This window comes from Astyanax mexicanus, chromosome 17 (genome assembly GCF_023375975.1).
Source record: "Astyanax mexicanus isolate ESR-SI-001 chromosome 17, AstMex3_surface, whole genome shotgun sequence".
NCBI lineage: Eukaryota > Metazoa > Chordata > Actinopteri > Characiformes > Acestrorhamphidae > Astyanax > Astyanax mexicanus.
This window is the reverse complement of record NC_064424.1, coordinates 45,122,501-45,148,407: the sequence shown is the minus strand read 5'-3', so window position 1 is coordinate 45,148,407 and position 25,907 is coordinate 45,122,501. Positions and strand designations below refer to the sequence as shown.

Below are 25,907 nucleotides of genomic sequence, written 5' to 3'. Positions count from 1 at the left end.
CCAGCGGGAAATGATACTGGAACAGGTGGCTAGCCGGTGTGTGGTGTGTGAGATAGTGAGTTGGGGTGTGGTTTGAGGAGTGAGTGATCGAGAGGGTGAGACAGTGCGGGATGATGGACTACAAAAACAGGATTAGAGTGGGCTCAGGGTTTCCGGATGCTTGTCTGTCAGGGGGGTGGGGGATGGCAGATACATCATATTAGAGCTGCATGATATTGGAAAATTTTTACATCGCAAATGTCCTTTTTTTAATGATATAAATCAGCACCGATCACTTAAAACCGGAGGAAAACGGCAAAACAACAGTAATTTGCCCTTTAATTAGGCATTTAAATGGCTTTTTAAAAGGTAAATAAGTGCGTTTTTCTTTAAAAGTGTGGATTAAAAGCGTGAATTCAGCTGTAACTGGAAATATCTGCAAATATGCAAAACTGTGCTGGACTGTGAACTGTGGAGGTGCACAGCTTTCCACACATGCTCACATTTACAAGCACGTGCCCAACCATGTGGATGGAGGCCATGCGTGCGGTTACCTCGTGTTTACTTCTACCCCCCCCCCCCACCCACTCCTCGCGCTTCTCAGGCAGCAGCAGCCTGTCACTCACACAGACACAGAGACAGCGCTGTGTATCTACAGTACTTCTTGTGTCAAGAATCAAAACAATACAACATGACGTGTTTGATTTAATTGCCTTAAGTGACCTCACACGTCCTGCGATGTGACTATATCGTGCAGCCCTACATCATATGGACAAAAGTTTTGGAACACCTGCTTATTTTAAGGTTATTAAAAAAGAGTTTATCCTGCTTTTGTTGAAGTAACTGTCTCTACTGTCCAGGGAACAAAGCTTTCTACTAGATTTTTTAGCATTGCTGTGATGATTTGACTGCATATCTTTTCAGAGAACACAGTTTCACTGCATGCTCCACAGCTCAGTGCTATTTAAAAAAGTGGCTTAAAACCACTTTAGTCTGTTGTCATTAACAGCTTCTTTTCCATTGGCTTCTCTCACAATCTATTTGCATACTGGGTGTGTCCAACAGCTTCTGACAGACACTCACCATCAGTGTGTAGTGATTCCCCTTGGACTACCTTACACACTAAGAAAAGTAAGTACAGATTTGTACTTAAAAGAGTACAAAGCTTGTCGCTGGGGCTGTACCTTATATTGAGGTACAAAAAAGTACCTTTCAGTGAAAGTCCTTTTTTGTACCCATGGTTTTTGTGCCAGTAAAGATTATAAAGATTGTAAACATTATCATCAACTAAATTTGGCTCAAAAACTTGATGATACAAAATTGTCTGGCTTTCAAATTAAAAAATGTGCAATTTAAATATATATTGTTTATTAGTGCAGTGATGCAGAATACTGAATGTACCTTTTGGCTGGTTAAATGGTACAAATTTGTACTTATTGCTGTTAGAAATTACTTTGTACTTCAAAGGGAACAAATCTGACCCTGTAAAGACCAGTATTGTACCTTTGAAGGGTACAATTATAAAGAGTGTACCTTTGAGTACAAAAAAGTACTCATATCGTACCTCTGTTTTTTAGAGTGTAGAAATAAATCAAGCTCCCCTTTAGTTGTAATAAGTTGATGTTTTAATTTATGCTAACTCAAGTTTTCATTCCACATTATAAAAAAAAAAATTGAGCAAACCGGCTGCCTTAAAAAAGTTAAGTAAACTCAATTTATCAGGTCTTACAGTATAACAAAAATAGAAAAGTTAAATCAACTTCCCCTTTTTAGTTGTAATAACTTGATGTTCTAAGTTACGCTAACTTTTAAAGTTTTCATTACACATTACTTTACGTTTTTAAGGCAACCGATTTCCTCAATTTTTTCAAGTAAATTAAACTTATCCAGTCTTACAATATAACAAAAATAAAAAAGTTAAATTAACTTCCCCTTTAGTTGTTATAACTTGATGTTCTAAGTTAAGCTAACTTAAGTTTTTATTACCCAATACTTAATGTTTTTAAGTCAACCAGTTTCCTCAAATTTTTTAAGTAACTTTAACGATTAAACAAGTTCTGTATGCGTATTTGCACATCTGTGTCAGCAGTGGGCGCACTTTAACATAGATAAATGTCTTCATTAGAAGTGCTGTCCACAATTGTCCTCTTACTCGTTTAATTATGTGTCCTCTTGTCCCTCAGGACTTGCTGGACAGTGATTGGGCCAGCGTGCGGAGCGTCCTGGAACAGGCCGATATTTTGGTAATTAAGTATTCCGTCAATGACAAGCTGGCCTTCCAGCAGGTGCGAAACGGATACGCCCCGAGACTCCGGCCCCTTCTGCGCCACTGGGGCGTCCCTGTCATCCTGGTTGCGGTGGGAGCGCGGCTCAACGGTAAGAACTGATTGGTTGTTTGTAAAAGCTGCTGCAGAGTGTAGAGTGTAGGAGCTCATATATTTAGTGAATATTTTTCATGTCACAAAAAAAAATAACAACGCAGTGCTGCTGTATGACTGTATGTGGGTGAGGGTGAGGGTGAGGGTGAGGGTGAGGACGGATTCACCCATAATGACAGTGCAGTTTGACCTGTTATCTTTTGGTTAAACATTGGTTGGTTAAACAGGGTGCTGTACTGTGTGTGTGTGAGAGTGTGTATTAAAGTGTGTGTGGGTGTGTATACTCATGAATTGTGCAAATTTGTCACATGGGAGTCAGTTATGGATTATACATCAAAGGGACTCTATACATATTCGAGGCTGTTTGGTATTAATGTCGTTCTGAGGTGGTAGTTTTACACACTTTTATTCAGAGATTTCCGCTCAAATGTGCTTCACTGCTTTGGCCTAAATGTGTCCTTCACTGATCTCTAAAAACACAGCCAGTTACATTTTCTAAACTTGAGGAGATACAACACTCCCTTAAAGGTCTCATTTCATAATTTTTTCATTTATTTTAAAATGTCTAGTTGTGGTCTCTAGTGTAAATGAATGCTCTGTGAGCTGTTATTGTAAAAAAAGAGTACATCTTGATCCGGTATAACACTGCTTTAGTCCAGTGGAGGAGTGGAGGGAAATAAATAATAGGATTTCGGCTCTTGCTCCTGAAAATTAATACATGCAAACATATTGCCTCTGAATGGCTAAAAGCACTGCGACACCAGCGAGACAGACAACACAAAATTTTAATATTATATTGTATAAGAACAATTGGAGCTTTTGGCAGTGTGGGCAGTGTGCCAAGTCCTGCTGGAAAATGAAATTCGCATCGCAATAAAGGTTGTCAGCAACCTTTCATAATGTGGTTTTGCGACGTGGCGCTGCTTTACGTTATTTGACGGTCACGTGGGGACACGCCGGTTTGCGACATGCTTTACGTTATTAAACTCATGAGAGCTGAACAACGGAGATGCAAAAAAAATAAAAAAATTAGCTACTGCATCTACCTCATCTGTTTTCATTTGATACATATATATTGTTGCACAAAAAGGTAGTAATTATCATTTGTGAAAGTTTGGTTTAATGTCACTTTGAAGTAAAGTTGGAAAAAAGTAAGCAATGATATTATTTTGTCATATTTTTTGAAGAAAAACTGAAAACATACTTAAATGTGGTAAAAATCACACTGTTCTCATTTTCTATTATAAATCTACTAGAGACAGATTATATATGTTCAGTATCATTTATTTTACTTTAATCCTGGATATATGGAGATATATGGAGTGCATTATTATTATTATTAGTATCATGACTTTCTGGATCATTGACTTCTGTTACAAATCTGATAAAATTCATTTTGTTGCAGTAGTGTATTCTTGAAATAATTTTTTAATTCAGTGTTTTGTCATATCGCCAAAAGTATCGTTATCACAAAAATACCATGAAATATCGTGATATTATTTTAGGGCCATATCGCCCACCCCTAGTATGTAGTGCATGCTTTGTGCTGTAGGTATGTTTGTCTGTGTGGGAACAAACTACTGTTTTATTGTCTTTTATTGTCTTTCCAAGGACATTTATGTAAAATTGATATTTAATACCAGCGAGGTCTTTCTAGCTAAATAGAAGGCAAATGAAAAATATAAAAAAAATGTTCCATTTGTGTGTAGTTAGTGTACAGTGGGCTCATTTGCAGACGCTCCGAGGTAAATATTTATTGTACGCAGACTCAGCCTGAGGATTTAACGCGAATTAGCCGAACAGCAGCGGCTCCCTGTGTTCTCTGTGTGACCTTTAAATATATAATTTATCAGAATTGGATGCTAAAATCCTGCCTGAGCTGTGTTTACCCCCACAGGCTAATAGGCTGGCTGTAATGAGCCGCTGGGTCAGTGCTGGACCTGTGGAAGGTCGCGGCTGTGTGCACCGCCGTCTGCAGAGCCGGACGGTTAGTGAAAGCTGAGGATGATGGGAAAACTGCACTGTGTTTTTTTACTGTTGCCTGGCTGTGGGGGGACCCAGGGCAGATTCACAGCAGCGTCAGCATGCACACAGGCACACAGAAACACACACACACACACACATAGACACACACACATGCGCATATATGCTTTTATATGTTTGAGTAAAATGAACATTGTTGTTTTATTCTATAAACTACAGACAACATTTCTCCCAAATTACAAATAAAAATATTGTCATTTTTAAGAACATTCATTTGCAGAAAATGAGAAATGGCTTGATGCAGAGCTTTCAGACCTCAAATAATGCAAAGAAAAGATTCAAGACATATTCATAACATTTTTATTCATAAAAGAGTTCAGAAATCTGGTGGAGTATTTGGTAGAATAACCCTTGTGGTTATTAATCACAGTTTTTTTTTCATGCATCATGTTCTCCTCCACCAGTCTTACACACTGCTTTTGGACAACTTTATGCTGCTTTACTACTGGTGCAAAAATTCAAGCAGTTCAGTTTGGTGGTTTGATGGTTTGTGATCATCCATCTTCCTCTTGATTATATTCCAGAGGTTTTTTTTTTATTTGGTAAAATCAAAGAACCTAATCATTTTTAATTGCTTTCTTATTTTTTTTTCCAGAGCTGTATATGTAATGTGGTCCTGATGAGAGCCAGTTTCATCATAATGTTTTTGATGATTTTTGCTACAACACTTTTTTTCTTTATTTAGTTGAGTAGTTCTTGCTTCTCATAATCTGGATTCGAACATTACTCAAATATTCACTATTCACTGTATACCTGTAACTCTACCTCTTCACTACTTTACTTTAACTGATGCTCTCAAACACTTTTTTATTAAGAGACAAGAAATTCAAGTAATTAACTCTTGATGAGTTCAGCACAGCTGTTAACTGAAAGCCTGAATTCCAGGTGACTCTACCTCATAAAACTGACTGAGAAAATTTAGCCAAGATGTGCAAAACTGTTGTTTAAACAAAAGATGCTACTATAAAGAATGTCAAATGTAAAAAATATACTGGTGTGTTTATCAGTTTGTAGTTTACTAAATAATTAAATATGTTTTCTTCATAGATTGGATGAGTTTAATATTAATCTACAGGGCAGAACATTTAATATAATAAAAAAAACATTTTTTCATTTATTTATCCATAAATCCTGCTGTACATATATAACATGTATAATAAATAAGAAATATTTCTGCCCTTTCTGTTTTAAAAAAGCTAACATAATAGTCAGAAATATTTAATTTCTCCTGACATTTGTGCCATAAAAACATAGCAACACAAGTCCACACACACACACACACACACACACATATACTGTACACATACATACATCGGACATTTATCCTCCTCTGTAGGTCTTTGCCTTTACTAGTTACATGATCCATACTTCACTCTTCCACAGAACTGACCATTTCCTCTCCCTTCCCTCTCTTTACTCTTCCTCTCTCTCCTTCATTCTCTATCTATCTCTCCCCTCTTACTTTCCATCCGTCTCCTTGTTGCCTGGCGTCTTTCCCCAGGGCTTCCCCCCACCATTTTTAATTCTCTTCCCTTCACTTTGCCTTTCTACACTCTTAAAAATAAAGGTGCAGTAAATGGTTTTTTGAGTGATGCTATAGAAGAACCACTTTGGGCTCCATAAAACTCATGAGCCGCATTCACCAACCAGTCTAACCCAGTTACGAAGCTTTTACACAGATTCTGTCTGTTTTCTCCAGTGTTTTCTCATTTAGGACGTGTTCAGTTTATGAGGACAGTGGGATCATCATTAAAAGAGCAGAGCTGTGAACAATTCACTCGTTTAAACGCTACCATTATTCATTTGACTTAGACTTTTTACTCTTATTAGAGCTGTTCTAAAGAACTCATTTAAAGAGACAGTCTGAGAGTTTTGTGGATTTGGGGATTTTAGACACCTCTCTAGTAAAAAAAAAGGGTAATTGCACTGAGCATGTGGAAGAGTTCTATTGGTTCTTTTGGTTTGGCGATGTGTGAATATACAGATAAAGACTGAGTTTTCCATTCTAATATTCTAATATCTTCATGTGTTGTAGTACTAGTGCATCTAAAAATATATATATCATTGAAAAGTTGCTTTATTTCAGTAATTCAGTTTAAAATGTGAAATTCTTGTATTATATAGATGTATTAAATACACAGAGTGATCTATTTTAAGTGTTTATTTCTTTTATTTTTGATAATTATGGCTTACAGACAATAAAAAACCTAGAAAATAAGAATATTATATAAGACCAATTTGTACTTTTGGCAGAGTGGGCAGCATGCCATCACTGATCATCAGTAAATTTTACATTTCATTTAAAGTAAATCAAGGGATCAGAGTCTGGAGGAAGAGTGGAGAGACACACAGTCCAAACTGCTCGAGGTCTAGTGTGAAGTTTCCACCAATCAGTGATGGTTTGGAGAGTCATGTCTGTCATCTGCTGGTGTTGATCCACTGTGTTTTATTATCAAGTCTAAATCTTACAGCACTTCATGCTTCCCCTCTGCTACTGACAACTTTTATGGAGATGTGGATTTCATTTTCCAGCAGGACTTGGCACACTCCCCACACTGACAAAAGTACCAATTGGACTTTGAGACAATTTTTTGAGACACAAGAAATAAATGCTTAAAATACTTTAGATCACTCTGTATAATATATGAGTTTGAATACATTTTAACGGGAATCTTCAATGAAATTAATTTTTTTGAGATTCACTAGTAGCCAGGGGCGTTGCCTGTGTATGTATAGATCTAGGGCTCAGCCCAGTTACAATATACAATAAAATAAATTATAAAGTATAAAAGTACAGTCTTTAGTGTGTGTGTAATGGAGAAGAATGGAGATAATGCAGTTAAACACAGTAAAGCAACAAAGGACACCAGTTACTGCGCAAGTTTTGAGGATAACTGATGTCAGCCATCAAGTGCAAATACACAGTTATAGATAATAATTTAAATTTAGCAGTACAAACTTATAGAGATGTAAACAGAGTACAGTAAATGAACTACTAGTTAAAAATAGGGTAAAACTATAAAAGTTATGTTAAAGGGCATCACTGAGGGTGTGTCTGTAGAGATGGGGTGTGCCCATTAGGGCTGCAACGATTGGTCGATATAATCGACAATGTTGATTATTTAAATTTGTCTAATACAAACTTCATTGTCGACTAATCGTTTATTTGTAACAGTACCGCATTACACAAAATTCAGTTTACACTCAACTTAGTTTGTGACTCCGAAAGTGCCCAAACGCAACAGATTACATATTTAATCACTAAATATTAGTACTTTCCACAATAAGTAACATTCATATATTTAAATGCCATTTAAACCTCATGTTCTGCTGTTTCTATCGTTTTTAGAGATGGCAGAAATAATCATTGACTAATCAACGAATCGAAAAAATAATTTCGATTTGCCGGAGTTGCCGGAATGAAAAAGTTTCACAGTATTTTAGCTACATTTCCTCTGTTTTATATATAAAATCAGGACAGTTCTGTGCTGAAAGTTCACACAAAAAAATAATAAGCGCTCACACTCTGCTGATGTGTGTATCCTGTGATAGTTATTCGAGTTGACATTATGAAGTAACAGCCGCCGCATGCCGTATCTGCTCCTCGTGCCGTGTGTTTCGGAGTGGACAGCTCCCAGAATGCCGTGTGTCTTGGTGAGTGAGGATGTGCTGTGTGTGAGCTGTGTGTGTGAGCTGTGTTCGGGACTATATTTGGCTGTGTGAATGGCGGTTGACCTGTGCGTCATGAGCACAGCGCTGTATCGTCTGCGGATTTGAGGATGAGTTTCTGCGGAATGTGTGTCATATTCCGCCTGTCCTCCCGTCTCCCTCACGCTGTCACTCTGTGTCATCCTCTGCAGATGAAGGCCCCCCCTGCACGTGTCCCCTGTGCGCATCTGACTGGAGCAGCTGTGTGCCTCACGGCGAGGGGCTCCAGCTGTCCCGGGACCTGGGGGCAACCTACCTGGAGCTGCCCTCGCTCAACAACTTCTTCGTGGGACGATACTTCGGCAGTGTGGTGAGTCCTTCCCCCCCCACTCATCACTCAGCAGCCAAAACACCTCTCACTATAGTGATTAAACCTCACTATAGTGATTATACAGCAGTTGGACAATGAAACTGAAACACCTGTCATCATTTTAGTGTGGGATTTTAGGTTTCATGGCTAAATTGGAGCAGCCTGGTGGTCAATCTTCATTAATTGCACATTATTACACCAGTAAGAGCAGAGTGTGAAGGTTCAATTAGCAGGGTAAGAGCACAGTTCTGCTCTAAATAATGCAATGCACACAACATTATGGGCGACACACCAGAGTTCAAAAGAGGACAAATTGTTGGTGCACGTCTTGCTGGAGCATCTGTGACCAAGACAGCAAGTCTTTGTGATGCATCAAGAGTTACACGGTATCCAGGGTAATGTCAGCATTAACTACCAAGAAGGACCAACCACATCCAACAGGATTAACTGTGGATGCTGAATGCAGTACTCTGGAGCTCGATGGGGGTTACGTTACAGATTTCTGTAAAGCTGCTTCGCGAAAACATAAATACATAAATGTAATTTGTAATATTGGTTTACTTCAGATGATTGATTAGTACTGTATATGTATACTGGCTCTAATAATAAACTCTGTATGTGTGTGTTCCTGCAGCTCGAGTACTTCATGATTCAGTGTCTGAAGCAGAAAGCTAAAGAGAGACCGGACAAGAGGCGGGGTCACAGGTTTAACGAGCCCAGACCTCCCCACCTGGACCAACCAGGTAAGCCTTCAAACATACATTAAACACATTTTTTTTAGGTTTTAGTGTCCATGTCTGCACTGATGCTTTAAAAATTTAACATTTTGCCTTGAAGGCATGGAAAAGTCATGAAAAAATAATGAAAATGTGTTGGTTAAACTGTGTATAAACACCGGATGCACCTACAATTCACCAAATGGAGCCAAATTTCAGCACAACACCAGTTCTTTATTTCTCTGGTTTGTTTAAAGACTGACTCAACTTCCTGTAATTGGTCTAAAAAAATTGAACCATCAAGTGCTTTCACACTACAGATGAACCGAATCATGGTTCAGTAGATTCAGACAGTAGATTTCAGAAAACCTCTTTTGGTTGAACCTTTGGTCCGGAATGTGCTTCACGCCCCCTTTCACACCTGATACTTTGGTCTGAAAGTCCGGAACAAGCAGGAAGAATGAAGAATGGGACATTATTAAAGCTTCTGTAGATGTAGTGCATTGTTATTGTAATACTTTTGTCCGTATAATGAATTAGTAATCAGCTAACAGTAGTTTTAAGTGTGATTTCAGCTAATAAAAGTTTGAAATGCTGTAGTAGGAGATCATCAGTGCTTCAGAGACTAAAGCAGAAGAATGGAGCCAAAAGCTTTTCCCACAGTTTGTTGACGCTGGTCCAGCACCACTTAGCTCTTTTTATAGAGCGCAGGCCATTAAATATGAAGGCCATTGAATCCTGGAAAGCCTTGTTGGCTGGATATGAAACGGGTGGACATCGAAAGTGATGTGAAGAGAAGCTGCTGTGATTTATAAAAATATGTTTGTAGTATTTTTGTGATGTGCGCGAGAGTCAGGCTGCATGAGGTCAAAAGGGTTTTTTTTTTTTGTACGAGCTTTTTCTCACAGGCTCTTCCCTCCATCTGCCCCATCCCCCACTTTATTCCTCCACACGCCTTACTCATCCTCCACTCACACTCTTACATCCCCCTGTACCATCCCTGCCCCGCCTTATTTCTCTCTCTCTCTCTCTCTCTCTCTCTCTCTCTCGCTTTCTCCCTCTGTGTTTTCCTGCTTCTCTCTGCATTAACTCATCCCTCTCTCACTCTTTCTCTCTTCTCCCATCCCTCTTGTCTTTGCTATCTCTATACTTTTATGTACGTTCATTAGCTTTTATCTTTCTCCCTCACTCTTTTCACTTCACTCATTTGTTCACGCACAGCATCATCTCTCTCTCTCTCTCTCTCTCTCTCTCTCTCTCTCTCACTCCATACACTTGTATTACCTCTAGCCTCTTCCACTGACTTCACCACACTCACTCAATCCATTGCTGTTGTCTTCCTGCTGCTCTCTACTCTGTCTTAAATTATTTCATCCCACTCTTGAAACCTTATTTACTGGTCTGTGCTCTCCACATCCTCCATACCGTTAACCCTTTGCATTCACTTTGGCATTGTTTTAATAAGCTTCTGCAACGTCACAAGATTTATTTATTTTAATCCAGTGTTGCTGGATTCATTTTTCATCAAGATCTTGCAGCAGCATTGATGATGGTAGAGTCTGACCACTGCACAAAGCAGCTCTTCTCCATCCAGCACATCCCAAAGATTCTCAATGAGGTTAAGATCTGGACTCTGTGGTGAACTCTCTCTCAATCCATGTGTGAAAATGATAAATGATGATCTCATGCTCCCTGAACCCTGAACTCTTTCACAATTCCAGCACCACGAATCCTGGTTTTGAGAAAATTAAGGCCTAATGCATGGGAACAAGATAATTAAGGCATGGGAACAAGATACTTAAGCCATGGCCATGACTTATTAAGGCATGGGAACGAGTTAATTAAACCATAGGCATTAAGGCGTGGCCTCAAGGTCCTTTAGTTTCACAGTTAACAAAGCTCTCAGCTCTCAGGGGTTGTGCAAAATATTGCTGCCTAAGGAAGGTAAACGGGTCTGATTACTTTCTGCGTCTGAACCAATCAGCTTTTAGTATGAGAATTAAGTGTCTTTTACTTAGAATTACACCATGTCTCACTTCAAAAGACTCCAAAATATTACCATAATTCATTCAGAGATTAAAATAAATATAAAAAACAGTTCTCTTTCCATTTCTTACTAAAGATTATATTTGGACTGGAGCAGTTTTTTTAATGAGTATTAATCTACAGAAAAGCAAGCTTTATTATTCTCTGGCTACGACTTAATTATCTCGTTCCCACGCCTTAATAAGTTGTGGCCACAACCTATTTATCTCATTTACACGCCTTTATTATCTCACGCCCTTGCCTTAGGATCTCATTGTCAAGCCTTAATAAGTTGTGGCCAGGCATTATTTTTTTGTAACATAATGTCACCTTAGGGAAAATAAAAGGCAAACAGAAGAAGTGAAGCCAAACACAGATACTAACCTGTGTTTCTCTGTGTATCTCTGTGGTTCTGTTATAACAGCTCGCTTGCCCCCGGTGAGGGTGGAGGAGTCCAGTTTCTCTCAGGATCTGCAGTGGCTGCTGGAGCGCGGGGTGCAGTTTGCAGACGTGGTTTTCTACGCCGGGGATTCTGGGAAGGAGCTGGGCTGGGCTCACGCGGCCGTGCTGTGCGCCGTCAGCCCCTACTTCCGTCAGCTGCTGGTGGGCCGGCAGGGCTGGGAGCGGCCGGTGTCGAGGTGCGCCTGCAGGGAGAGAGATGGCCCCCACTCGCTCCTCTCCACCTGGGACGGGGGCCTGGACGACCTGCCCCGGCCAGACGGGCACCTCCCCGGGCGCCTGAGTCGGCTGGTTGTGAAGGACCCGCTGCTGTGTTTATGCCTGTGGGAGACGCTGATGTTTCTGTACAGAGGTGAGTGAGCTCAGGTGCTGCTGAGTAGCGCGAAGCTGATGTTTTTGTGCGGGAAGCTTATTTTAGGGCTGATGCAAAGCCAAGCAGAAGGCATTATGGGTAATAGAACAGTGATCTCAGAAGACTGAGGGAGCAGACTATTGTTCTGGGCTTACAGTGTTTTCTATTGTTGTGAGTGGAGATGGCATATCAGCGTCCGTGGGGTCGATATCAGTAGAAAACATTGGTTTGGAGACAAATCTAGTCTGAAATAGTGCAGCCTCACACTGTGTGATCTGATATCGTTAGCTGTGGTTCTTCCTCTGGGGTAGCAGAATAGCCTCAGCTCACTTTTATCCTCATTTTACACTGTAATTGTCATATAAATGGTTGCAAAACTAGTTACAAATTGCATCAGCGTCGCATTTGCGGTGCTAATCAGAGGAAAGATAAAGATTTCCAGGAACAATATTGATAACTAAGCATTTAAACTGATCTGAGCAACTCAGATGCATATGCTGAATTAGTTTCAGCATTTAGTTGTAGAGGTTCCTAATGGAGTCCTGCAATAATCCGTCTCATGCAGCTTGAATATTCTCACACAGTTCCCGCAATGATATCACCAACATTTTTTTATATCACGAACAATATCATATTCTGAAATATGGTGCCATATCACCCACCCCTAATTATCACATCAGGGTTCTACTTTTTTGCTGTTTTTAGCAAAAGAAAAATTCACACTGTTCTCATTTGCCATTATATATCTATTAGAGACAGATTATGTCTGTCCAGCAAAATTTATTTCACTTTAATCCTGGATATATGGAGTTATTTAGAGTGCATTATTATTAGTATCATTCTGTTACAAATCTTCTCTTATAAAATTCTTGATTTTTTTATATCTCAGTTAGGGGTGTGCCATATCACAATGTATGCAATTATAAAAATATTAATTTTCATTTTGTTGCAGTAGTATATGCTTGAAAAAAAAATAATTCAGTGTTTTTTTCATATCGCCAAGAGTAATTAAAATATCGTTGAAATATCATGATATTACTGTATTTAAGGGCCATATCGCCCACCTCTAGTCGTCACACTGGCTCAGTCTTGTAAATGAGCTTTTCCTGTCTATATATTGAACAATACATTGTTAAATGTAATTATCGTGAGAGTGCTACAGCACACAATATGAATTATATCCATAGCCAGATTGGGCTGTAGATAATCATTTTATATATTAATCTGAATAAATCAGGCTGCTGTATTGAAATGTTGTACTTATTTTACAGTGTTTTAAATCAGTGGGGGAGTGGTGCTAATTGTTGAGTTCTGTACAGAAGTTAATTATTACATAAATCCTTTCAGCTCTTTAAAATCTCCAGTAAACTGAACAGGAATCAGTGTTCTGGCTGTAGATCAGGCGGTTGTTTTGATTGGACGGGATTTCTCTAATGCTTTAATTGGCTGAGCATTAATCGCTGAGCTCTGTACAGATGTTGATTATTTCAGAAGCGCTGCTGAACAGTGAGCGCTCAATACAGTAAATTAAAGCAGGAAATCAGCTTTATTAAAAGATTCATTATTTAAAGATGCGTCCTCAGCTTTTCTCCGCCGAGAGTCTTTCTGCACTAAATCACGGGCTTTTAAAACATTAAAAACCTGAAGAATCCCACCGGGCTGCCCACCTTATCTTCTCCGCTCCACGCTTACACTCGCTCTTTTGTGCTGGAATAGAGGAGCTTTCTGAAAGGGAGTGTTTCATTATTAGGAGTGTGCTGTGCGTCTGACTGTGTTTAATGTGGAGAGAGATAGAGAGAGAGAGAGAGAGAGAGTGCAAAAAAGAGAGAGAAAACAGGACGTTATAGACTGTCACAACCTGAGGGAAAACCAGTGTGTACAAAAAACACACAATATAAATTCTCTCATTTTTAATATTACTGATTTATTCCTTATTTTTAAACATTTATAAAATCTACACACTCTTATTTCATTTTATTGTTAATTTTCTTTAATAATAATTATAATTGTTAATCCTGTAAATACTTCAATTTCGGTTGTTGTAATTGTATATATGTAATATTTATTTATTTTTTTTATGTTTTTCTGTTATATGCTTTGGCAATAGTGTTGCTTATTATGTTCATGCCAATAAAGCACTGTTGAACTGAGAGACAGAGAGAGGAAGAGAGAGAGAGGGAGAGGGAGAGAGAGAGAGAGGGAGAGAGAGAGAGAGAGGGAGAGGGAGAGAGAGAGAGAGGGAGAGAGAGAGAGAGAGGGAGAGGGAAAGAGAGAGAGAGAGATCTGTATGATTCACGGCTCTCTGTGTTCATGTAGCTGCTCTCCTGCAGTGTGTTTATAGGACCCCGGGGCTGTAGGGCTGATTAGCGTGGCTTACAGGAGAAAAGACACCAACATAAACACACTGTGACGGAGGAGAGAGAGAGAGAGAGAACGAGAGAGAGAGAAAGGTAGAGAGGGAGGATAAGAAAAGATGGAAAGAAAAGGAGAAAAGGAATAGGTGAGTGGGAGAGGAATTAAAATTAAAGGTCAAGAGGAAAGAGAGTGATATAGAGAGAAGGGGTTGAGAAAAGATGGAGAAAGAAAAAGAAGGAAAAGACTAAGAAACAGGTTGGAAGAGACTGGAAGAAAGAGATAAGTAAACAGAGGAAGATAAACAGAAGGCGAAGAGCAAAGGTCAATAAGAAACAGACTAAGAAGGTCTGAAAAGGACTTGAGAAACAGAAAAAAGAAAAATAGAAAGAAAAAAAAAATGAACGAGAGAAAGACAAGTCTGGAATAAGAAGATTGAAAAACAAAGGTTTACTGGGGAAAAGAGAGAGAAAGAAAGAAAGGAGAGAGGGAAAAGACAGATAAAGAAGAGTGAGATTGAGGGAGTGGTAGAAATGGAGGGAAAAGAGGACAAAAAAGAAACGAAGAAAAGAGAAAGAATGGGAAAGGTGAAGGAAGGACAGAGAGGAAAAACATCAAATCTAAGAAACCAATGAAATGAAAGATAAACAGAGAGATAAATGACAATAAAAGAAGAACGAAGGTCAAGAGGAGATTGAGCCGGTGGAATTGAGAAGAAAAAAGAGAGAGAAGAGGGAGAAGGAAAAGATAAAAAGCAGAGGAGAAGAATGACATAATGGGAGGGAGAGAAAAAGAAAGAGAGGACTAAAAGAAATGAAGAAAGAGGGATAAATGAGAGAGAATTATAGACAGCGAGGAAGAATAAGAGAGAGAAGGAGGGAATGAAAGGAGGAAAATAATGGTTTACAGGCAAGAGAGGGACTATTATATTTTAAGAAATGAGAGAAAGGAGGAGAAACAGGGAAAGAGAAAGAGAGGAAAATGTGGAAAGAGTGGAAAGTGGAATGTGAGGGTGAGATTGGGAGAATATAGATGGAGAGAGGAGAGGAAGAATCCAGAACTGAATAAATAGTTTATAAAGAAAGGGGAGAAAAAAGAGAGAGAGAGAGATGGGGAAAGGGAAAAAGGAGAGATAAAAATGAGAGAAAGAGAGGAAAAGAGAGAGGACAAATTTGTAGGGGTGCAGAGAACTGAAGAGAGAGAGAGAGAGGGCAAAATGTAAAGGAATAATGAGAAGAAAGAAAAATAAAAGGCAAAGAGTGATATAATGAAAAGGAAGAAGGAAAGGAATGTGAAGAGAAAAAGAAAGAGGGGCGAAAGTACGAGGGGCAAAAAATAAGTGATGCAGATGGAGACAGAAAAGAGAAGAAAAGAAAGATAGAAGGAGAGAAAATGAGGGAAAGAGGTTGGGAGGAGAATGTTAAATTGGGAGAGGTGGAGAGAATTTGAGGAAAAAATGGAAAATGAAAAGAGGGAGAGAGAGAGCAAAAGGAAAGGGAGGGAGAAATGAAAATGAAGAGATTGGGTGGGACAGAGAGAGAAGGGGAGGGAACTAGACAGAAAGAGGGTGAAATGGAGAGAGACAGAGAGTGAGAGAGAGAGAGAGAGAGGGAAAAGACAGTGTGAGAAGAATGAGATTGAGGGAGTGGTAGAAATGGAGGGGAAAGAGGACAGAAAAAAGAAACGAAGAAAAGAGAGAGAATAGGAAAGTGGAGGAAAGGACAGAGAGAAACACAACAAATCTAAGAAACCAATGAAATGAAAGATGAACGGAGAGATAAATGACAATGAAAGAAGAACGAAGGTCAAGAGGTTGAGATTGAGCCGGTGGAATTGAGAAGAAAAAAGAGAGAGAAGAATGACATAAAGGGAGGGAGAAATGAAAATGAAGAGATTGGGTGGGACAGAGAGAAAAGGGAAGGGAACTAGACACAGAGAGAGGGTGAAACGGAGAGAGAGAGAGAGAGAGAGAGAGAGAGGGAACGAGGGATGTGTCTGTATGTAGGGTGTGTTGCGTCTGCAGATGTGTGGAGCTGAATGCATAATTGTGATTCTATGCCAATATTAGCTGCATGCGAGCGTGAAAATGCCTTTGGGGCGTCTAGAAATAATCCGAGAACTGAAGATCTGAGCTGAAGAGAAATCGCTACCCGCTGCCTCTGTGAATCAGGAATCAGGGGTGCAGAGAGATTATGGATTGAATCGACTGCAGAACCATTACAGATTGAGTCTGGTCTTTATGGCAGGGTCAATATGAACAGGGGGTTCATTATCAAAATGCACAATACTGTACCTTTTATCTATAATAATGCTTTAAAAAATGGCCTATTTTAACTTAATTAATATGACTACACAGACATTTTCACAGCTTAATTATGTTATATTTTCACTTGCATACATTTGCTTACCCTGCCATGCAGCTTACCAAGTCAGGGTGAACAAATGCAATGTCTAAGCTGGAATAAAAAAATATTTTTAGTGGGAAAAAAAAGAGACCACCAAAAGAGAATATAATCAAGAGGAAGATGGATGATCACAAGCTTATCATCAAACCAAGTTGAACTGCTTGAAAGTAATTTTTGCACCAGGAGTAAAGCAGCATAAAGTTATCCAAAAGCAGTGTGTAAGACTGGTGGAGGAGAACATGATGCCAAGATGCATGAAAAAGAAAACTGTGATTAAAAAGCACCAGGGTTATTCCACCAAATACTGATTTCTGAACTCATAAAACTCCTTTAGGAATATGAACTTGTTTTCTTTGCATTATTTGAGATCTAATAGCTCTGCATCTTTTTTTTGTTATTTCAGTAATTTCTCATTTTCTGCAAATAAATGCAGGAATTTAGGAGATTTGTTGTCTGTAGTTTATAGATTAAAACAACAATGTTCATTTTACTTAAATATAAACCTATAAACAGCAAAATCAGAGAAACTGATTCAGAAAATGTTTCTGAGACAGGTAACTTAGGAACAGAAACTTATTCAAACATAACTCATGCTCTTCCTTTCCTGGGGCGGTGCTGATGAAAGCCAGTTTCATCATCAATGTTTTTGATGGTCTTTGCAACTGCGCTTGAGGATACTTTCAAAGTTCATGAAATGTTTTAAATTCGCTGACCTTCGTTTCTTAAAGTATTTTTTCTTTCTTTACTTAGTTGAGTAAAGAATCTCTTCACTACTTTACTTTAACTGATGCTCTCAAACACATTATGAGCCAAGAAATTCAAGTAATTAACTCTTTATGAGTTCAGCACAGCTGTTAACTGAAAGCCTAAATTCCAAGTGACTCTATTTCATAAAGCTGACTGAGAAAATCCAGCAGAGATGTGCAAAACTTTGCGTACTTTGAAGAATGTAAACTATAAAACATATTCTGGTTTGTATAACACTTTTTTGTTTACTAAATAATTTCACATGTTTTTCTTCATAGTTTGGATGACTTTAATATTAATCTACAATGCAGAAAATTGTAAATTAAAAAATGTATTGGTATTCAGTGTTTGTATGACAATTAAACCACTATGTTGTGAAACAAAAAGCATGTTATATATTATTGACCCAGAGTTTATAGACATGTGTGTCAGTATTAGGGCAAGTATGGCAAGTATGGCACTCTAAGTGAGATAGAGCTGAGCTGAAATATAGAGCTGCTGTACAGCGGCTCTGCCCACCCTGTACTCCAAGGGCAGTCGGCCCATTAAGAAGAAATGATGCATTGAAGCACGCTGAGCGCTCTGACAGAAATATCTGCTCTCTGCGAGTCTGAAAAGCAGATTTATGAAGCAGATGAGCCGATACGTCTATCAGGGGAATCAGAGATGGCAGAAATACGTCCGATAGCTTTGGTTGCGCCGTCTGAATAATGGGCTTATCAGTATGACATAGTGCCAGCTGAAAGATTCTGTTTATCTTCTGAGCCTCGCCGATGGGAGCACAAAGCAAACGGGTGACAAAAACCTGCACTCTGTAATATATATGTCCAAATATTTGTGGATACCCTTTTTATTAAATGTATTTAGATACTTTCTCTGTACTATGAAATGAAAAGAAGTTATTAATCAGTTGTGAAATATTAGTAATTAGTATTTATATTTATATATGATTTAACATATATTATTATTATTGTATTTAATTATATTGTATTAAATTTAAACTTTTTTTTCTAGAAATCAGGTCATAATTAGATTGAATGTAAAATGTAGTGGAATGTAAATCCCTTAATTAAAGCATTTAAATAGTTAAACGGTTTAAACAGGGCTGTAGACGCAAAAACACAGCTTAGCTAGTTTTATCTCCAGCACTAACCCAGCACACTTAGATACATTCTATAAATGATTATTCTTTGCAGTTTGCAGAAAATTATTTCAGTTTGGATGTTGCCAGTTTTTGCTTAGATTTTTGTGTTTTTTTGTGGATTTTTTGTGGGTTTTTGTGTATTTTGCTCTTAAAGACTTTTGCTTCTGAAATCTCTCATTTGCTTCTGCTTTATTTTTTTGCTTCCAGATTTTAAGTCCAAATTCTTGTGACCAATGGTGATTCGGAGGAACACCTTCTTCTAAGCCCCACCCACTCATGAAAGGTGTGCCAAAACTTAGAAGCAAAAAAATAAAATAAAGCAGAAAAACACAAGAGATTCCAAAAGCAAAAATCCACAGAAAATCCACAAAAACACAAATCTGAAAGCAAAAACTGACAACATCCAAACTGAAATGATTTTCAAAACACTGAAAAAACTCTGGCTTTTAATCACAGATCATGTTCTCCTCCACCAGTCTTACACACTGCTTTTGGATAACTCCCTCTTGATTATATTCCAGAGGTTTTCAATTTGGTAAAATCAAAGAAATTCATAATTTTTATGCCCCTACTTTTTCAGAGCTGTATATAAATAAATATATAAATTATATACTGAGGTAACCAGTTTGATTAAATATTATTTAACTCTAGTATCTGTGAGATGCGTGATCTGCAGCAGCTCTTCCCCATAATCTACGAAAATAACATACAGGACTAAAATGACAGCAGTACTCAGTAATTCCCTGAGTTTAGGTACAGGAACGTGTTATGTATAGTAATGGGAGAGTAATAAAGAGTAATATGAAGGTTTGTATGCAGTGTAGTTTTTGTAGCTGTGATTAAATCTGCTGCACAGGCTGCTGTGGGTTTACTCTGGAGGATTGATCTGTAATTTTATATGCATCGACTTCAGTATGAAGGACTTATTCACCAATCATCTAGACAGCAAGTCATGCATGACGGCTCGCCGCAATATACTTACTGTTACGCATCAGTGAAATCGTGTGTGTGTGTGTTTTGTGCTTCCATGCAGGAGCTTGGGAATGGGAATATCTAGAGGAAGCCATAGCGGAGAAGCTGAAGAACCCTTTAGCAGTGGCTCAGCTGATGGAAAGAATACGCTCGTTTGTTGGGAGAGAAAAGGTAGATTTCTAACATGTCTTTATATATCATATTTTTTAAAAACTGAGATTTTTGTCCCTTTGTTTTGGAAGATATGTGAATTTAAGACCAAAACACAGACACAAATCTTAGTTTTTAAAACATACAGATACATCTGAAAGGATTTAGAGGAGTTTTCTGTCATTTTCTACTTTTAAAGTTAGAAAGTTGAATTTGATGCTTTAAAAAGAATCAATGTTATTATTGTATCCAAGTGGAGCATCACATTGATTTTGAAGATAATATTTTAAGGTAAAATTTTACATTATGTTGCCCTATCTGGATGGAATTCCATGAAGATCCACGTTAAAACACATCAGCGAGTGGAAATGGAGGAGCTACTGAACACGATGTCATGATGTGACCGAGAAAGCCTAAAACTCACTGGTCCTCCTGTTTTTTTTCAATTGGAGTCCATAAAAGTGTGAAATATATTTTACAGACGTCGCTCTGAGAAACTAATCCTGTCCGATAAGGGAGTTTTCTTTAAAGTAGCATTATGTGAGAACTGTCATTTCTTGCTTTTAAAGTTAGAAAGTTGAATTTGATGCTTTAAAAAGAATCACTTTGAGCCACCAGTGAAGGACATGCTTTACACATGCATTTTTGGACAAGCAGGGCTTGTGTGCGGCATCCTGTCAGCTTCACCAAAGTTGCAAAGTGCAGTTAGCAACAAGCTGAACCAAGAGTATAAATAATAAAAATGTTATTCTATAAATGATGCTGTTATTATAGCCAGTGGAGCGTCATATTGATTTTGTAGCTAATATTTTTAAATAAAAATGTAGTGTAGTGACTGTAATCAGTAAAACTGGAGGGTAGGTGCTCCTGTATGAGGCAAAAGTTATCTTATTAGGGAAAATATAAGTTTTCGCTGCCTATGTTTTTTTTTGTACGTGCAGGGCACCAGGGACACGCCCACTGCTCGCTCCCAGCAAAGCCCTCAGACGCTGGGCAACCTCTTCAACTCCCCTCTATACTCTGATGTCATTTTCATGGTGCAAGGCAAGTTCTTCAGCTTATTTTAGGTACACACACACACACACACACACACACATCCATACGATCATTATTGGGTCTACCATTTAAAACACCAACTGAATTGTTAAGAGTATAGAAAATATCAAAATCAATTAAAACCATTGTTACTTCTATTTCTCCAAGGTATTTTAAGATCTTAGAGCTAAAGTTTGGTATTGTATATTATCCAATTATATCACATATGTATTTTTTTAATTGTTTGCAGTTTTGTGTTAAATTACTTATTTTCTTTCTACATTATTAATTTTAATAGATTTATTTTTTTCTAAATGTACGAAACTGTTATGTTTATAATAAATAAAACATACCTTTTTTATTTTGTTGGATTAGTAAAATCTTGAAACAAATAATAGACAAAAAACTGTTTTGTTTTTTGGTAAGATATTAATTATCGCTAAAATACCCTGAAATACAGTATTGTGATATTATTTAAGGGTTATATCACACACCCATACTTAGAGCAACATATGCTGCTGTCAGCCTGCCCGCTCCAGACTCTGAATTGGTCACCACGGACTCCAATTCCCAGCATGCACTCTCACCAGAACTCTCACACACCACTGATCACATGGTGCTACCCTGTTCCTGCTCTCCGAGCTACTGATTACACACACCTGTTGCCCTGTGTGTAAATACCTCTCACTTTCTTCCCGTCTTTCTGGGACAACCATGCATTTCTCAACAAGACAATGCAAAACCACATGCTGCATACATTACTAAGAGTAATGTCAAATTAAATGTAAATGTTCCATACTGTCCTACACTCCTCTGTTAAGGTCTGTGTGTGATATGAGTGTGTGTGAGTGTTTATGTTAAAATCTACTGGGTGTATCTGGTTTCAGGGAGTGTGTTACCGGCGCACAGGGCCGTTCTTGTGGCTCGCTGTGACGTTATGGCAGCCATGTTCAGCGGGAAGTACGCTGAGGCCCGGAGTCGAGTGGTACCCATTCACGGGGTCTCCTCTGACACCTTCCTCTCATTCCTGGAGTATCTCTACACTGACACCTGCTGCCCAGGTGAGGCTACTACAATACTGTTCTCTTGGACCAGTGGTGTTATATATTCTGCATGTTTTCTATTGGGACACCCTCTAATTATTTCTGCAAGGGTTTTAAAAAAGAGTAAGTAACTGTCTCTACTGTCCAGAAAAAGCTTTCTACTACATTGTGGAGCATTGCTGTGAGGATTTGATTGTATTCAGTAAGCAACAACAAATCCCCAACTCATCACAAAAGTACTGAACGGAGCACAAGCTTTCTAGGGAACATAGTTTAATATATATCCCTTCCAGCCCACACCTGGCCTTGGTGCCAAAAGGTTGGTGTTTATCTGTTTTAACACAGTTTCCCAGGACAGGAATAGAATACACACATATTATTGAGCTATTAAGTATCTTCACACTTTGCCCCAGGGGCTTGAACCAGTGGCTTAGTTTAAGGGAACACTTTATGCAACCACATGGGTTTCGATTGCTCCTATAAACACTCCAAATGCAAAAAATATGTATGAATAAATCATCCATCCATCAAATCAGTTTTCTGTGAATCAGCTGAAAGAGTTTGTTGTCAGGAATCAAATGCTTTTATCAGCCATTTGGATGCTCCTCCCTTATTGTGACAAAACAAACAAAAGGAAAGCTTTAAAGAAACGTTATTTCAGTCTGCTGGTTGAGAACTGCAGGTTGAGCAGGATTAGCCAGTAGACTTCGTCTGAGCGAGGGATCTGTACCTACTGTCCGTGGCAAGTCATCAGATGTTGGAGATGTGAATACTTTTTAATTAGGTGTTTTGTGCTTCTATTGCAGTTAAGCTTGAACTACCTTCTTTTGTGTTTTGCCATTTAGTTCCATTCATGTGGTGGCACTAAACAAATGATAAGGGTATACCTGCGGTTAAGAATATTGGTTGTGAAATTCTGTGAAAATTCTTGATATTTAATTGTTTTTATCTTCTTCAGTAGCACAGTAATCTAATCTTCCCACAACATTAGAAACAGCTATTCCAAGCTCTTTTTAATACCTTTTAAATACAAGATTTTAGAAAAAAGATATATGATCATGTGTCCCAGTATTTTTGTCCACATAGTGTATGTTCAGGCTGAATGAAGTAATAATGGTGGTGTTACGTCTGCACGCGGTTCTATCACAGCGGTTCTTCACGCTGGTGGCTTGATTTGATGGATGCTGTGCTCGTTCTGAATGGATCAGACGGGTCAGGCTGTGTTGTAGAAGAATGGGCTGGGCTTGATTGCCGCTGGATGAATATGAACAGCGGTGGAATGTGACAGCGGCCTGAAGGTGGACGGTGGCTGATTGATGAGGTGGAAAAAAGGAGGTGTGGATGATTGACAGCCGTGTGTCTGTGTGTGTGTTTGTATGTGTGTGTGTTCAGCCAGTGTGTTGCAGGCTATGGCTGTGCTGGTGTGTGCAGAGATGTACCAGGTGAAGCGTCTGCAGCACCTCTGTGAGGTGTGTGTGTGCGCGTACCTGCAGAGCATGCCCAGCCGAGAGCTGGCCTCCACCAGCATCAGTGTGATCCGCTTACTGAAGAGAGCAAAGGTAAGTAACTCACAGTTTGGAACATACAATAGCCACTATATTTACCATGGTTTAGTGTGTAGTTTCAATGTTTTATGGACATTTTCTTCATAACAAGCATAAAAAAATCGCTAGTAGTTCTTTCCAGTAGCTAGTACGCTAGCTCTGTTTGGTTTGGTTTCACACAGACATAAACCTAAACGCACCAAAACGTGCACCAATAAACCACGCAAACACATTGTCTCTTCTGATTGGCCAGAGCTGTTTGTCTTGTGAGCAATAAAGTAAATATATCGAGAACATATATATAGAGATTCTGTGTTCCAGCACGTATATCTGAGAAGTGTGAAGCTGCTTTAACACGGAAAGCTGAAAATGTACCAAATGTTCGCTGAAAGCAGTGAACGCTGCACACACTGTGCGTGTAAACAGCATGGAGCAGCAGCAGAGACAGCGTTTGTTCATAGCTGTGTTAATAAGCATTATCTGGCTAATATATCGGATTAAACTGCGCCTTATCAGCAGATTATCTCAAATAAAAGGAGTATATTTGATAGCTGGGTTAGATCGAGATCGGATCATGTTCTCACCACAAGTGAACCGCTCCAGAACCACTCGTTTGGGACTGAACCAAGACCACCTCCACTAACTGGTCTTGGTTCTGTTGTTTTGATCTGCAGAAGAATACAAACCAACCAGAGTCTGTTTTAACCAGACCAAATAGTGCTGGTGTGAAAACGGCTTCATTAAGTTTCACTAAGCCACCACAGGTATAGGATCCATTGCTAAAAGCATGCTAAAAGGTTACATCACCTCAAATACAGCTTTGTTCTTTAGTAAATGTTTATTAATGTACATTTCCTCTGTAATTCAGTTTCCTCTGTAATTGAGTTTTCTCTGCATTTGGTTTTCTCTTGTACACACAGTGCCACAACGCTGACCAACTGTATGTCTGGCTCCTCCACTTCATCGCCAACAACTACCTGATCTTTAGCCACAAACCTGACTTCCTGGAGCTATCAGGTGAGCGGTCTGTGAGACCATCTGGCTCACAATCATTACAGCAAACGCAGGCTCATTGTTAAAAGCCTGAAAAACACTGAACAATGGCCTGACCTCCACCCAGCAGCTGCTACAGTACATTACACAGTTACATATCAGTGCCGGCCTGTTAGCATTTCTAGAGGTACAGAGAATGCTAATGCAGGTGACGCTGCAGAGAGTTCTGTCCTGCATGCATAATAGTTCTAGACAGCAAGGTGCGTCCACCTTCTAACCTTTTAAAGAGAACCTTTCTCTGCATCCCTGCTGAAAAGAACTGCCTAGACTAATCAGCCGGTTATACTGGTTGGCCAGCATCATCATCACCAGCATTACAGCATTAGTGGACCAACACCAGCAGATGACATGTCTCTCCAAACCATCACTGATTGGTGGAAACTTCACACTAGACCTCGAGCAGTTTGGACTGTGTGTCTCTCCACTCTTCCTCCAGACTCTGCTCCCTTGATTTACAAATGAAATGTAAACTTTACTGATGATCAGTGATGGTTTGGAGAGACATGTCTGTCATCTGCTGGTGTTGATCCACTGTGTTTTATTATCAAGTCTAAAGTCAGTGCAGTTTTGTTTTCCCACAGAATCTTACAGCACTTCATGCTTCCCTCTGCTACTGACAACTTTTATGGAGATGCGGATTTCATTTTCCAGCAGGACTTGGCACACTCCCCACACTGCCAAAAGTACCAATTGGTCTTATATAATATTCAAATTTTCTGAGACACTGATTTTTGGGTTTTCATTGGCTGTAAATCATATATATATATATATATATAAAACATCCCTAAAACAATAGCATTTCCACACTAATGACCCATGTGTTATTTTTTTATCGCACACAGATACAACCTATGTAACAAGTGAGATATTCATAATATGGTATATGGTATATATGGTATATATAAAATAGCTTTGAATATATCAGTATTTATAATATATCACACATTTCAGAGTTCTCAATTTCTTTCTCACCAGGGATGTAAATAACCAACATTTAAGAGAAAAGAAAACAAGGAATACGCACATTTGCTGATTTTACATATTTAATTCATTTTACATGCTAATGTAAATCATTAAACCAGACAATGGTTAAATGGACGGATTTGTGAAGCCATGCTAGTGCAAACATTTAGGACAGTTTTACCTGTTAAGTCAGTTAATCATGTTAAGATGTGTTGTCAGTTTTACAGTTTGGTTTCTGAAGTTTGCTTCTTTATTTTTGCACTGGAGTTACAGTAGCTGTGATGCTAATGTAGCTAACAACAAATCCTCCCTCATTAGTATCTCATTATATAGTCGGGCAGTGAGAAAATATTGATTTATCGAATTATTGTGTTATTTCGATTTACAATACTGTATAGATTTTTAATTATTAGTTTGAAGACAAAAAAAGTGGTTCCTTTTTTTGTTTTTAAACCCCGTCCACTAGTTAGCAGTGTTGTGCTCTGTTGTTGGATCCCATTGTTCTGATTGGATATAAAAAGTAAACTTT

General features: G+C 38.7%; 2 protein-coding genes across 3 annotated transcripts in view; one reads left to right on the top strand and one right to left on the bottom strand.

The window, feature by feature from the left end:
• The window catches only part of rhobtb3 (Rho related BTB domain containing 3), a 32,207-nt gene that overhangs the window by 3,938 nt on the left and 2,362 nt on the right, over positions 1-25,907 (top strand). The window contains exons 3-11 of one of the 2 annotated variants that reach the window (XM_049466316.1): positions 2,163-2,355; positions 8,261-8,418; positions 9,053-9,161; positions 11,584-11,970; positions 19,652-19,761; positions 20,682-20,784; positions 21,663-21,836; positions 23,211-23,377; positions 24,283-24,379. In XM_049466316.1, coding sequence (XP_049322273.1) covers positions 2,163-2,355; positions 8,261-8,418; positions 9,053-9,161; positions 11,584-11,970; positions 19,652-19,761; positions 20,682-20,784; positions 21,663-21,836; positions 23,211-23,377; positions 24,283-24,379 — 1,498 coding nt within the window. Of the gene's footprint in view, positions 1-2,162; positions 2,356-8,260; positions 8,419-9,052; positions 9,162-11,583; positions 11,971-19,651; positions 19,762-20,681; positions 20,785-21,662; positions 21,837-23,210; positions 23,378-24,282; positions 24,380-25,907 lie in introns of those variants that run through there. The other variant, XM_022676591.2, reaches the window with a different exon arrangement.
• Positions 25,441-25,907, bottom strand: part of glrx (glutaredoxin (thioltransferase)) — a 5,804-nt gene continuing 5,337 nt past the window's right edge. Inside the window, exon 3 of the mRNA XM_022676599.2 lies at positions 25,441-25,907. This exon is cut by the window's right edge and continues 886 nt beyond it. The gene's annotated coding sequence lies outside the window, so the exon portion shown is untranslated.